We start from the raw sequence: 15,366 nt of genomic DNA on the forward strand, positions 1-15,366 counted from the left end.
GCTGATCTGTGTATGTTAAGTGACTTGCAATAAAAAAATATACTTTAAAAAGAGATAAGTGCTTTTTAAGTGCTTGTTTTGAAACATTCGCGGTCACATAGTGCTTCTCACTGTAGCACCCATCTCAAGTGTGCCCGTTGGGCCCGTCCTCGTAGGGTTTCCATTGTAACCGGGAGGAGGGGAGGGAGGGAAGGGGGAGGGAGAGAGGTGTGGAGGGAGGAGGGGAGGGGGAGGGAGGGGGTAGGGGAGGGGAGGGGGGGAAGGGGAGGGGGGGAAGGGGGGAGGGAGAGAGGGGGAGGGGGAGGGAGAGAGGGGGGAGGGGGAGGGAGGGGGAGGGGAAGGGCGGAGGGAGGGGGACCTCCCCTTTTCCCAGTACCCCTCTTTCCCCATTGTGCCCGTCCTCGTAGGGTTTACATTGTAACCGGGAGAAGGGGAGGGAGGGAAGGGGGAGGGGGGGAGGAGGGAGGTGTGGAGGGAGGAGGGGAGGGGGAAGGGGGAAGGGGAGTGGGGGGAGGGAAGGGGGAGGGGAGGGGAGGGTGGAAGGGGAGGGCGGAAAGGGGGGGAGGGGGGAAAGGGGGGAGGGGGGGAGGGGGGAGGGAGAGAGGGGGAGGGTGGAAAGAGCATTCCTCTCCCCATCAGAACTGCCCCCTCCATCGACTCCTTTAAGTCCATGCTCAAAACCTATTTCTACTCCCTAGCGTTTGAGGCTCATTGAGGAGGCGCTAATCAGATGTACAGCACTTTGGTCAACGTGGGTTGTTTTTAAATGTGCTATACAAATAAAATGGACTTGACTTGACAGCTCTTCGCAACAATGTAGCACAGGGGCATTGTGACGTCACACGCTGAATACCGCTGGGGGGGGGAAGGGGGGTCAGCTCGAGTCCATCTCACAGGGGCATTGTGACATCACAATCCGCACCGCAGCGCCCCCCTTCTGTCAAAACTTCGATAAATCAGGGGGGGCAGCACTTTTAAACCTCTGTAACTTAGAAAATATGCGTCCGAATTAAATAAAAATATAATTTTCCAGCAGCGAACCGCATGCTGATTAAGGCGGTACAAACATCGTGGCGCTACGGTTCACCGTTTTGCCGGGATTGCCGTCTTCAGCCGACATCAGTGGGATATATATATATAGATACAAGATCTGAGTTTTAATAGTATATAGATAGATAGATAGATAGATAGATATAGATATAGATAGATAGATAACCTAGCAGTTGATAAAATTAGCAGAATAATACACGTATAAGCGGACACAAATGTGAAATAAGTTAAAAACCCAGGTTGTGTCCTCGGAATGTTTAAGTAATTGGATCACAAATCTTAAAGATTTAACAATTCTTTCTGCTTTTTACAGGTACTGGACAGTTATCATCTATAATCTAACTACTGAAGTAATTGTAACACTTTATGGCAAACCAATAACTTTCCAAGATTTATTTATCATGGATACATCCTATACAATTGAAAAACGTCTTGATTTGTCTGTCATTAAAGCACTGGGATACCTTTCACTGAAACTTGCTCATGGCACCAATCCTTTAATTATACATCATCCCTGTTCTGCCACCAGTGCTTTACTTCTGACCGATTTTGGCACCTTTATAAGTCACGATGGTTTTGTTACAGTGGAGGAGCTAAAAATTGTGCCCACTGAAATACAACAAGAGGAACAGAATGAAGTAAAGACAGCTGCATTCCTGGGGAGAAATATCTTATTTCTTATTGGAGATTCACTCTACATAAGACATGCAAAAGGTTTTTACGCACAACTTGGGAGTGAAAATAATTTACCTGACGACGATATTATTGGCCTACGAAGCAGAACGTCGTGTGCGGCTGCATATCCAGTAAAGGAAAGTCTATTTAAAGTATAACTAAGTTAGAAACATTTTCTCTTTGCAAACTTTTAGATTTATTGACCATTCTGATTTAAAATTACTCGCTATGCCAAGAGTACTAGGCAGCATGGTGATGCTGCAGATGGTGCAGCTGTCTCACAATTTCAGTGACCTAGGCTCAAGTCAAACATGTCAGTGTTATTTATATGGTTTGCACATTTTCACTGTAACTGCCGGTTTCCCGTGCTGCTCGGATTTTCTCCCACATTCCAAAAGTGAGTTGGTTATTAGGGTAGTTGGCTATTATAACTTGCCCCAAGTGTAAGTAGGTAGGTGATAGAAGAATCGAGAGGTGCTCATGGGCATGTGTGAGAGAATAAGTTGCAGGAAAATCAGTAAGGGAATGGGATTGATAGAATTGCTTGGAGAACTAGAAGAAACACGATGGACCAAATGGCCACAGCCTATGTTGTAATGTAAGATGAATAAATATGAACAAAAACGTGTCAGTAATGTATGAAGAGGAGAGGACTTCTGAAATTGATCAAAGGTTGCCAAATTTGGATGCCAATTTGCTGGTTCCATGTTTGTTCCAGTATAATGACTTATAATATGAGTCATGATAGTCATTGAATAGACACAAAATGCTGGAGTAACTCAGCGGGTCAAGCAGTATCTCAGGAGAGAAGGCTCATTGGTCAGAAAGTTAGCACATCAGACACTAGTGTCCACCAGAGAATCATACAATAAGCAAATTAAGATATTACAGCCTTGCATTATAGCCATTCAGGTTATGGAAATTCACCATTAGGGAATTAACAAATCACTACCCAAAAATTTGAGATATGGAATAAAATTCACTCTTTTAGAATTTATGTGTGGTATAAAATAAACACACAATCCAAAAGAAACAATTTATCTCCTCATTTATATGTGTGCAGAGACAGAGGCTGGAAGATGATAATTGAAGATACAAGAGCTGCCAGCTACTCCCCCATCCCTTCCCCCCATCTGGCTCCATGTGCCTCTTTTTCCCTCCTTATTTGTCTCTATCACCTTTACCTGCCAGCTTTCAGTTTGTTTTTTGCTCCAGATTTCAGCGTCTGCAGTTACTTGTGTCTCCAAGCACAAAATGTATTGTATCTTCCCAGCAGTAATTGAACGAACACACCCCATCTTCAGCTGGACATTGACAAGGTAATTCCCTGCCATGAGCCAGCTGCAGTACTTTGGAAACAGCTGAGAAATTTCCTTTGGAAACTAATAAGAACATTTATCCTATCATACTTTCTAGTTGTACACTTTACCCTAAACCTCATCAGCTTGGTCCCATCATGGATCACTGAGCTGAATGCCAGTAGACTTGCAGGGGTGTTTAGTAGTACTTTTGGAGGGGAATTTAAGTTGACTTGGCAGCAGAATGAAAACCTGAGAAGGTAGTCAAGGGAGAGAGAAATAAAGCTGCATATAAGTTTGAAATAGAACATAGGCACATTCAATATAATACATACATTCATAGTTGAGTCTGATATTATATTTTGATTAATTACCTCCTCCTCCTCAGTGATCCCACTAACTTTGCAACAGGTCTGACAAAGAGATGACCCTGTCAAGCAAGGTAACTTCTGGGCAGGAATTCTGTAAATATGAAGCTTTCTCTGGAGTTAAAACTGTATAGCATGACATAAAACTAGATTTCTAGGTTGAAAGCACTACTCCCCAACTTGAACATCTATACACAGAAACATACAAATGGAAATAATCCCTTCAGCCCAACTTGTCCATGCCGAACAAGTTTTACAGGAGGAGGCTATTCAGCCCTTCAAGCCAGCACCGCCATTCAATATGATCACAGCTGATCATCTAAAATCAGCACCTGTTCCTGCTTTTTCCCCATATCCCTTAATTCCATTAGCCCGAAGAGCTAAATCTAACTCTCTCTTGAAAACATCCAGTGAATTGGCCTCCATTGCCTTCTGTGGCAGAAAATTCCACAGATTCACAACTCTCTGGGTGAAGACGTTTTTCCTCATCTTTCCCTTATTCTTAAACTGTGACCTCTGGTTCTGGACTTCCCCCAACACCGGGAACATTTTTCCTGCATCTAGACTGTCCAATCCTTTAAGAATTTTATATGTTTCTGTAAGATCCCCTCTCATCCTTTAAATTCCAGTGAATACGAGCCCAGTCGACCTATTTTTTCATCATATGTCGGTCCCGCCATCCCGGGAATTAACCTAATGAACCTATGCTGCACTCCCTCAATAGCAATAATGTCCTTCCTCAAATTAGGAGACTAAAACTGCGCACAATCCTCCAGGTGCGGTCTCACCAGGGCCCTGTTCAACTGCAGTAGGACCTCCTTGCTCCTAAACTCAAATTCTCTCGCAATGAAGGCCAACATGCCATTTGCTTTCTTCACTGCCTGCTGTACCTGCATACTTACTTTCAGTGACTGATGTACAAACACACCTAGATCTCGTTGCACCTCCCCTTTTCCAAATCTGATACCATTCAGATAATAATCTGCCTTCCTGTTCTTGCATCAAAGTGGATAACCTCACATTTATCCACATTATACTGCATCTGCCATACTTCTGCCCACTCCCCCATCCTACCTAGTCACCCTGTACCCTCATAGCATCCTCATCGCAGCTCACACTGCCACTCAGCCTTGTGCCATCCGTAAACTTGGAGATGTCACATTTAATTCCCTCGTCTAATCATTAATATATATTGTAAATAACTGAGATCCCAGCACCGATCCTTGCGGCGCCCCACTAGTCACTGCCTGCCATTCAGAAAATTACCCGTTAATTCCTACTCTTTGCTTTCTGTCTGCCGACCAGTTCTCTATCCATGTCAATACCCCACCCCCAATACCATGAACTCTAATTTGGCACACTAATCTCTTGTGTGGGACCTTGTCAAAGGTTTTTTGAAAGTCCAGATACACCACATCTACTGGCTCTTCCTTATCCATTCTACTTGTAACATCCTCAAAAAATTCCAGAAGATTAGTCAAGCATGATTTCCCCTTCATAAATCCATGATGACTTTGACCGATCCTGTCACTGCTTTCCAAATGCTCTGCTATTACATCTTTAATAATCAACTCAAGCATCTTCCCCAAAACCCATGAAAGGGTAACTGGTCTTAAAAAGTGGGGTTACATTGGCTACCCTCCAGTCCACAGGAACTGATCCAGAGTCGAGTGAACATTGAGAAATGATCACCAATGCATCCACGATTTCAAGGGCCACCTCCTTGAGTACTCTGGGATGCAGACCATCAGGCCCTGGGGATTTATCTGCATTCAATCCCAACAGTTTACCAAACACCATTTCCTGACTAATGTGGATTCCCTTCAGTTCCTCCCTCCCACTGGATCCTTGGTCCCCTAGAATTCTGGGAAATTGTTTGTGTCTTCCTTAGTGAAGACAGAACCAAAGTACTTGTTTAACTGTTCTGCCATTTCCTTGTTTCCCATTATAAATTCACCTGTTTCTGACTGTAAGGGACCTACATTTGTCTTCACTAATCTTTTCCTCTTCACATATCTTCTTCGCTAATCTTTTCCTCCTCACATATCTACATAACTACATACAAATAGAGTAATCAAACTCAATTAGATAGCAGAAACTCAGGCAAGCAGTAAATTGGTTCCAAGAATGGAAATAAATTGAAACACCATAATTAAAAGCAAAGTATCTAAATCCATGTTGCATCCACAACAAGTTGAATTAATTCATGGCACAAATAGCTATAAATGTGCATGATCTAATTTCCACTGCAGAACCATAGCTACACGAAGGGTAACCAAAACTGGGAATTAAATATCCCACAGTATTTGGCATTTAGGAATGACAGGCAAAACAAAAAGGGATATGGTATGGCACTTTTATTAAGGAGCATCGTCAGTACATTAGTTAGAAAAGATCATGCATCATTTGATGATATAGAAGCAGCAATGGGCAGAAAACATTAATGGATGTTGTTTCTAGGCTTCCAAAAACAGTAATGTTGAAGGGAATTTTAAAAATAAGGAAATTGGTGGACTGGAGTATAGCCAATGTTGTTCCTGTGTTTAAGAAGTGAAGTAGAAATAATTCTGGAAATTATAAGCCCATGAGTCTCACATCAGTGGTAAGGAAGCTATTGGAGAGGATTCTTTGGCTAGGGCAGTGGTTGTTTTCTACGTGGATTTTAATAAGGCATTTGATAAAGTCCCTCATAGTACATTGTTCCAGAAGATTAAGATTCATGGGATTCACGGTGACTTGGTCATTTGGATTCAGAACTGGCTTACTCACAGAAGACTAAGGGTTGATGTGGAAGTGTGTTATTGTGGCTGGATGACTTTGACCAGTGGAGTTCTGCATGGATTTGTACTGGGATCTCTGTAGTAATGTTGTAAGCAGGTATAGAGGATTCCGATCAATGCATGGAGAAAGAACATGTTTGGAGGTAAAAGGTGTATTTATTCAAATAACGACAATGGTACAATCAAAACAATACCAAATCCCAAGTAAAATATTATGAGTACAACAAATAAACAGTTAAAACAGTAACTATGCTTTGTACGCTCCTTAGCTGCACATTAGGGCACTCCTACGACAGCCTGGATTGGAGATTCAGGTAATGAGGGTTTTGGTCTCAAGTCTGGCTCCTATTTGAGCTCAAGCAGGAGCCTTTCCATGACAGTCATGCTGCTGGGTTTCACTCTGCGCCTCTCTTCACAGGGTTGTAGCAGGGCCTCACTTATTGCACCTGGTAGTTCCACCAATCTCCAGCCCTTCGCTCATCTTAACCCTTCTCTGTCTCTGGTCTCACAGCGTAGTGTCCACATTATTTTTTTTACACTCCTAATCTGTCTCAACACACATACCCCCTGGTCATGAGTTCCACGTAATCTCCAAAAACACCTTCTGTAGTTTGTTTTCTCAAGCTTCCACAGGCCCATGTCACTCTCTCACGACACGTGTCCCACCTAACCTCCAAAAACCCACGATGTCCTCTTAAAGGGACCATGGCTGTTTAGGGTTCTGTATGGTTGGCTGGCAACTACACTGGTTTTGTGGAGCCTCTCATTACAGTTGCAGATAGTAAGGATGGCTGTCAAAATATACAGAATAAGGAACTGCGGGTGCTGGTTTACACAAAAGGCCACAAAATGCTGGAGTAACTCAGTGGGTCAGATAACATCACTGGAGAACATGGATAGATTGGGTTTCGGTTGGGATCCTTGTTCTTGTACCTGTGCTGTACTGTTCTATGTTCCTTGAAATTTTAGTTGCATGTAAACGATAATACAATCATCATGAAGTACTTACATTCATAGTTCTGAAAGAGGTAGCTATGAGCCATAGAGCATGGAACATAGAAAAGTGGAACACAGGAACAGGCCCGGCAGCCCACGATGGCTGTTGAACATGATGCCAAAAAAATCAAATCTCACCTGCCTGCACATGATCCATTTCCTTACATTCTCTGCATAGCCAATCTACTCAAAAGTCTCTTAAATGACACTATTGTATCTGCTTCCACCACACCATGGTGAAGGTGTGGAATTCTCTGCCTCAGAAGGCAGTGGAGGCCAGTTCGTTGGATGCTTTCAAGAGAGAGCTGGATAGAGCTCTTAAGGATAGCGGAGTGAGGGGGTATGGGGAGAAGGCAGGAACGGGGTACTGATTGATAGTGATCAGCCATGATCGCATTGAATGGCGGTGCTGGCTCGAAGGGCTGAATGGCCTACTCCTGCACCTATTGTCTATTGTCTATTGTCTATTGTCTATCATCACCTCTGGCAGCACACTTCAGGCACCCACCACCCAATGTCTGAAAAAACCTGCCCTGCACATATCATATCATATCATATATATACAGCCGGAAACAGGCCTTTTCGGCCCTCCAAGTCCGTGCCGCCCAGCGATCCCCGTACATTAACACTATCCTACACCCACTAGGGACAATTTTTTACATTAACCCAGCCAATTAACCTACATACCTCCCTTAAACTTTGCCCCCATCACCATAAACCTATGCTCTCTTGTCTTTGTCATTTCCATTCAGCCGTTCAGATGTTGCTTCAACTGGTGAGTTCCTTTGAACAACATAGTTAATGCTGATTTCACAGAAATACAAAGGTTGTGTATTGCCAGCATCAGAAGTGGTGTGCCTACAATAATCATATATGGTTGATCCTGTACTGTGATATTTAGTCCTCTGTGGCTCTTATTACTGCTTTTAAGTAATTTGACAGAATTTTTGAAGTTCATTAATTATATTTCAGGGTATTTAATTTCACATTATTTTACAAAGTACAATAGAAATTTGGAGCTCTTCATTTAACATTTTCCATTTGTTCATAAAACTGCAACCATTTTTATTAAAGTGTTTGTATTTTCCAATTTATTTTGCAGGGCGGAGGTATCTTAAGTTCAGCTACTGTATGGACTAAGACCAGCTTGTATCTTTTAACTTCTAAGGATAGCAAAAAAACAAAACATTTACAAATACCTGATTGGTCATCTATATTTATGACTAGAAAAAATTACCAGGCAACAATTAGTGCTATAGCATATGGTTCTCGACCACCTGAAATTGGAGTTCTGATGGAGGGAATGGATGCCTTCGGTTATAGAAGATTATTCTTAACTATTTACAATGAAGAAAGAGGAACGTGGGTACTTTCTTCCCTTTTCTTTCATGCTTCATCGAACTCTTTGCCTATCGGTCTTCTTCATATGCAATTCATTGCTTCAGCTTTGCCAACAGTGTTTATCTGGAATAATGCTTCAGTGCACTTTAGCCTAAGGAACAACAGTTTTAGTGGAACATTGCATGTTAATGGAGTTGCTGACCTTTCCAAGGCAATGGAAGGAAGCTCTATCCATCAAATTGTTTTTGGTTAAGTACTTCACTTTCTTCATAATCAATTTTCTTATTAAATTAAGGGGACATTGAAGTTGCTCAGGATCAAGTTATCAGATATTGGTTTTGTCATTTATCATGTTTACAGCAATTAGAAATATTTCCTGCTAGATGCAGGAAACATGTCCCCAGTGTTGGGGGAGTCCACTGTTGAAGAATAAGGGGTGGGCCAGTTAGAACTTAGATGAGGAAAAACATTTTCACACAGAGAATTGTGAATTTGTGTAATTCTCTGCCTCAGAAGGCAGTGGAGGTCGATTCACTGGATGCATTCAAAAGAGAGTTTGATAGAGCTCTTGGGGCTAGCAGAATCAAGGGGTAGGGGAGAAGGCAGGAACGGGGTACTGATTGTGGATGATCAGCCATGATCACATTGAATGGCGGTGCTGGCTCGAAGGGCCAAATGGCCTATTCCTGCACCTATTGTGTATGTATCTATGGAATATTTTGGTATTAAACCTGGTTCTTAGAGATCATTTTCTGCTTGGCACACTAATGGAATTCTGTGGTGTAAATGAGTGAGGTGAGCAACAGCTTCAATGAATCAAATTTAAGTACTTTCAATTAGATGTATGGTTGATAATTATAACCAACCCCAAGCCTCGAATTACCTACAGTATTTACCGGTTTAATAGAAATAGAATAATAGGGCTGGAAGCCCCATGAAAGCAGACAATTTTACACATTTAACCCAGGCTGGCCAAGTTTATGGAAATTCAAAGTTGACAGAGATGTTAAGTGCTGGGGAAACAAGAGTATTTGCAACATCCACCAGCTCCAAGAAAGCTACTGTTGCTTTCTATCATTCCTCAATACAATACATACATTCATAGTTGAGTCTGATATTATATTTTGATTAATTACCTCCTCCTCCTCAGTGATCCCACTAACTCTGCAACAGGTCTGACAAAGAGATGACCCTGTCAAGCAAGGTAACTTCTGGGCAGGAATTCTGTAAATATGAAGCTTTCTCTGGAGTTAAAACTGTATAGCATGACATGAAACTAGATTTCTAGGTTGAAAGCACTACTCCCCAACTTGAACATCTATACACAGAAACATACAAATGGAAATAATCCCTTCAGCCCAACTTGTCCATGCCGAACAAGTTTTATATCTGAGTTAGTCCCATTGGCCTGTATTTGGCCATATCCCTATCATCCTTTTATCCAAGTACCTGTCTAAATGTTTTTTAAACGTCACATTGAACCCCGATTTACAGTTTCCATTGGCAGCTCATTCCATATACGTACCACTCTATGTGAAGAAATTGATTCTCCGGCCTCTTTTAAATCCTTCCCCTCTCGTCTTAAATCTTTGCCCTTTTGTTTTGGCCTCCTCCACACAAGGACAAAGACTGTGATCAATCACTTTTTCCATGCTCCAGGGAACAAAAAAAATGTTTCCCCTCCCATGCTCCAGGGAAAAAAAAATCCCAGTTTATTCCCCCTATAACTCAAGCCCCTGAGTCCTGATAACAACCTGATGAATCTTTTCTGAACTTTTTCAAGCTTTATTAGATCCTTCGTATGGTAGGGCAACCAGAATTGCATATAATACTCCAAATGTGGTATCATCAACATCTGGTATAACAGTGGCATAACATCTCAACTCCTGTACTCAGTACCCTTAACGATGAAGGCAAACATGTCAAAAGCGTTCTTCATCATGCTTCTACCTGTGTTGTCACTTCCAGACAACTGTGTGCCTGTAGCTTGAGGTCTCTTTATTCTACAACACTCTCCGGGCCCCAACATTTACTGTGTTAACCCTGTGTTTCACTTACCTCACCTCACCTTGTCAGAGTTTAAATTCTATCTACCATTCTTTGACCCACCTCCTTCATTAATCCAGATATTTTTGTAAACTTAGATATCCTTACTCATTGTACACTATACCATAACTGTTGATGTCATTTGTAAATTTATTAACCGTGTTAATTTCAATATCATCCAACGTCTACTGCCCTGCCCTTGTCAACCCTTTTGGTGACTCTTCAAAAAAATAATAATTTGTGAAACATGATACCTTTCAAAATTTGGGCTACAAAACCCAAGCCATGAAATGTAAATTTAGATATATAATTCAGTATGTGGTAATATAGCACAAACAAAATCCAAAGAAGGATGAGATTGAGTGAATAAGAAAGAAAATGTTAAAACACTTATCCAAAAGTTCAGGAGCTGATTGTTAAGCACATAAGAGCTTAAAATGGGGCTAAAGTAAACCATACTCTACTTCAGGTCCACATTTCAGTAAGTTCTTAACTAATCTAATTATTGGCCTCAACTTCCTGCACAGCATAATACCCAAAAAGGTAGACACAAAATGCTGGAGTAACTCAGCGGGACAGGCAGCATCTCTGGAGAGAAGGAATGGGTGGCGTTTCAGGTTGAGACCCTTCTTCAGACTGATGTCAGGGGAGTGGACGGGACAAAGATAGAAAGTAGTCGGAGTCAGTAAGACTGGTGGGAGAACTGGAAAGGGGGAGGGGATAGAGACGGAAAGCAAGGGCTATTTGAAGTTAGAGAAGTCAATGTTTATACCGCTGGGATGTAAACTACCCAAGCGAAATATGAGGTGCTGTTCCCCCAATTTGCACTGGGCCACACTCTGACAATGGAGGAGGCCCAGGCCTGAAAGGTCAGATTGGGAATGGGAGGGGGAGTTGAAGTGCTGAGCAACTGGTAGATCAGGTAAGTTAAGACAGACTGAGCGGAGGTGTTCAGCGAAACGATCGCCGCGCCTGCGCTTGGCTCTCGATGATGTAGAGAAGTTAACACCGGGAACAGAGAATACAGTAGATGAGGTTGGGGGAGGTGCAAGTGAATCTCTGCTTCATCTGGAAAGACTGTTTGGGTCCTTGGATGGAGTCGAGGGGGGAGGTAAATGGACAGGTGTTGCGTCTCCTGCGGTTGCTGGGGAAAGTACCTGGGGAGGGGGTGGTTTGGGTGGGAGGGGACGAGTTAACCAGGGAGTTTCGGAGGGAACGGTCTCTGCGGAAAGCAGAAAGGGGTGGAGATGGGAAGATGTGGCCAGTAGTGGGATCACATTGGAGGTGGCGAAAAGGTTGGATTATATGCTGTATGCGATGGCTGATGGAGTGGAAGGTGAGGACAAGGGGGATTCTGTCCTTATTAGGAATGGGGGGGAGGGGGAGCAAGAGTGGAGCTGCGGGATATCGAGGAGACCCTAGTGCGAGCCTCATCTATAATGGACGAGGGGAACCCCCATTCCCTAAAGAATGAGGACATCTCCGATGCCCTGGTATGGAAATCCTCATGCTGGGCGCAGATGCGGCGTAGACGGAGGAATTGGGAGTAGGGGATAGAGTCCTTACGGGAAGCAGGTGGGAAGAGGGAGTCGTCTAGATAGTTATGGGAGTCAATAGGTTTGTTGTAGATGTCGGTCAATAGTATGTTTCCTGTGATGGAGACGGTGACATCTAGAAGCGGTAGGGAGATGTCGGAGATGGGCCAAGTGAATTTGAGTGCAGGATGGAAATTGGTGGTGAAGTTGAAGTCAGTGAGTTCTGCATGGGTGTATGAGGTAGCACCAATGCAGTCAATGTAGCGGAGGTAGAGTTCGGGGATTGGGCCAGTGTATGCCTGGAACAGTGATTGTTCGACGTACCCTACAAAGAGGCAGGCATAGCTAGGGCCCATGCGAGTGCCCATAGCTACGCCTTGGATTTGGAGGAAGTGGGAGGAGTCGAAGGAGAAGTTGATGAGGATAAGGACCAGCTCTACTAGGCGGAGGAGAGTATTGGTAGATGGAAATTGGCTGGTTTTGCGGTCGAGGAAGAAACGGAGGGCTTTAAGACCTTCCTGATGGGGGATGGAGGTGTACATATAATCACCATAAACCTTGATTCTCCAAAGTCCAAAATGTATCTCAGACTGAAATGTACCATAGATAATGACACACAAAGTTAGACAGTTGTACAGTGAGGATACAGGCCTTTTAGGGACAACTTTTCAAGGCCACGAAGATATATATCTGAGCTGGTCCCATTTGCTTGTGTTTGGCCCATATCCCTCTAAACCTTTTCTATCCAAGTACCTGTCTAATGAGTTTTAAACATAATAGTTGTCCCCGCATCCACAGTTTTTTGTCATCTCCTTCCATATTCCCACCACCCTTGTGTGGAAAAAGTTGCAAATCAGATCCCTTTTAAATCCTGCCCGTCTCACCTGAAATCTATACCATCCACCTTATTTACGCCACTTGTGATTTTATATACTTAAGATCACCTCCCAAACTCCGATTTTCCAAGGACAAAAAGTCCCAACCTATCCAGCCTCTGCTTATAACTCAAATTACCTGTCCTGGTAACATTCTTATGAATTTCTCTGCACTCTGACCAGCTTACGGACTCATTCAGACTCTTTCAGACTCTTCACCGATCACCCTGTATGACAAAAGAATTTCAAAGATTCATCACTCATGAGAACGTGCTCCTCTATAATTTTGTCAAGCTGTTCCCAGCAGGGAAAACTAGCTCACTGCAACTAGCATCAAGCTTCCTCAGAATTTTTCATATCTCAATAAGGTCACCTCATTCTGAATTCCAAAGAGTATATAAAATAGAACTTGATATTCTCTTATTTGTTAGTTCCCTCATCTATGAATCATTCCACAGAACCACCATGACACTGCCTGCAGCGAAAGCACTGTATATGATCCCATGAATAAGGAGACCAAACAAATATTTTCTCTCTAATTCCTTTTACTATATTTAGAATACAAGCTATCAGTGCAAATTACATTTTCCCATCTCTGTTGGTGGATTGTGCTTTACACCTTCACACATTTACAAGAAAAATACTTACATATTTAATGTGAAGAAATGAATTAAATGATAAATTACAGTGATTTGTGCAATGAAAGTAAGATTATGTTCTGCTTATTCAGATTTTTTTCCCCCCATTTATTTCAGATCATAAATTGAATATTCTAATTAAGATGGTCAACAATTTAATGCTTTTTGGTATGGTTGGCACGGATGCATTATTAAAGCTACATGTGTGGGAAAGAAAAGATTCAAAGACGATCCTTTACTCTAACCTCCTAAGTAAACTGTTTGTCATTAAATTAATAAATTCTGCAGTTCATGAACAAACATACCCCTTGGATATGGAAGTTTTCAGTTCCTTGTTAACAGTAGATGCACCGCAATGTCCTTTTAGGAAGTTCAACCACAATCTGCAGCATCCACTGTACTATGTAGATATGAAAGGATTTGTTCATTTTTGGGCAGAAATCATCTACCTGAAGGAAAGTGGATTACATATAAACATAATAACTTATAATACGGATCTACTATACACAGAATCTGACACTACATATAAAATTACTCCAAGTTTCTACACAAAATCAGAGGTATGTAATTGTTGCAGTGTCATGTTGATGAATACTTGGTAATCTTATAAATGCTAGATATCCATTTTCAGATTTTTTAATGTAACCAATTGCATATTTGCTGGTGGGACACATAGCAGATGTGTGGTAGATGAGAAAGTCGTGGCATGCATAGGAGTTAAAGTGATCAAGTTTTATAGGCAGGACAGGCAGTAATAGGACAGCGAGCAAATAAGGTCTAATAAGTCAAAATGCAATTATTTTAATGCAGGAAGCCTGATAAATAAGGTAGATGATCTCAGACCATGGGCCTGAGATTACATGGGCCTCGAGATTATATTTCTGACCGAAACATGGTCGAAGGATAGACAGGACTGGCAGGTCAATGTTCTGGGCTATAAATGCTACAGGTATGATGGAAGCGGATGTAAGAGAGAAGGGGGAATTGCTTTATAATTTGGGAGAAAATCACAACAGTGAGAATTAACCTGGGGGATCCCATGAGACTATTTTGGTCGAATTCAAAAATAAGAAGAGCACGATCACAATTGATGAGATTGCACTATAGTCCCCCGGTAGTCGGTGGGAATTTAAGAAACAAATATTTAGGGAGATTGCAGATAACTATAACAGTAATAAGGTTGTGGTGGAAGGTGATTTCAATTTCACTAATATTAACAGAGACATTTTACTAAAGGCTTGGATGGGAAGGAATTTGTCAGAGTATCCAGGCAAGTTTTCTCAAACCATATGTAGATGGCCTTACAAGAGAGGAGCAACACTGGATCTCCTATTGGGAAAGGATGCAGGGAAAATGACTGAAGTAAATTCTTCACTTTGGGACCATGACCATAATCACATTTGTTTTATAATAGGTCTAGATAGAGATGGGACTGGTTCATAAGTTAAAGTACTAAGAACCCTGGCAAAGATGGAGGAGTGACATATAAAGCTAAAGGGAGGAATAGGGGTAGAAGAGGGGAGTGGATGACAATAGACAATAGGTGCAGGAGGAGGCCATTCGGCCCTTTGAGCCAGCACCGCCATTCAATGTGATCATGGCTGATCATTCTCAATCAGTACCCCGTTCCTGCCTTCACCCCATACCCCCTGACTCTGCTATCCTTAAGAGCTCTATCCAGCTCTCTCTTGAATGCATTCAGAGAATTGGCCCCCACTGCCTTCTGAGGCAGAGAATTCCACAGATTCACAACTCTCTGACTGA

The 15,366-nt window shown here is 42.3% G+C and overlaps 1 protein-coding gene across 1 annotated transcript in view; it reads left to right on the forward strand.

The window, feature by feature from the left end:
• LOC144597062 (cation channel sperm-associated auxiliary subunit epsilon-like) overlaps nucleotides 1-15,366 on the forward strand; it is a 110,296-nt gene that overhangs the window by 47,547 nt on the left and 47,383 nt on the right. The window contains exons 9-12 of the mRNA XM_078405976.1: nucleotides 1,364-1,856; nucleotides 6,441-6,485; nucleotides 8,270-8,276; nucleotides 13,720-13,805. Coding sequence (XP_078262102.1) covers nucleotides 1,364-1,856; nucleotides 6,441-6,485; nucleotides 8,270-8,276; nucleotides 13,720-13,805 — 631 coding nt within the window. The remainder of the gene's footprint in view (nucleotides 1-1,363; nucleotides 1,857-6,440; nucleotides 6,486-8,269; nucleotides 8,277-13,719; nucleotides 13,806-15,366) is intronic.

Source organism: Rhinoraja longicauda, chromosome 9 (genome assembly GCF_053455715.1).
Source record: "Rhinoraja longicauda isolate Sanriku21f chromosome 9, sRhiLon1.1, whole genome shotgun sequence".
NCBI lineage: Eukaryota > Metazoa > Chordata > Chondrichthyes > Rajiformes > Arhynchobatidae > Rhinoraja > Rhinoraja longicauda.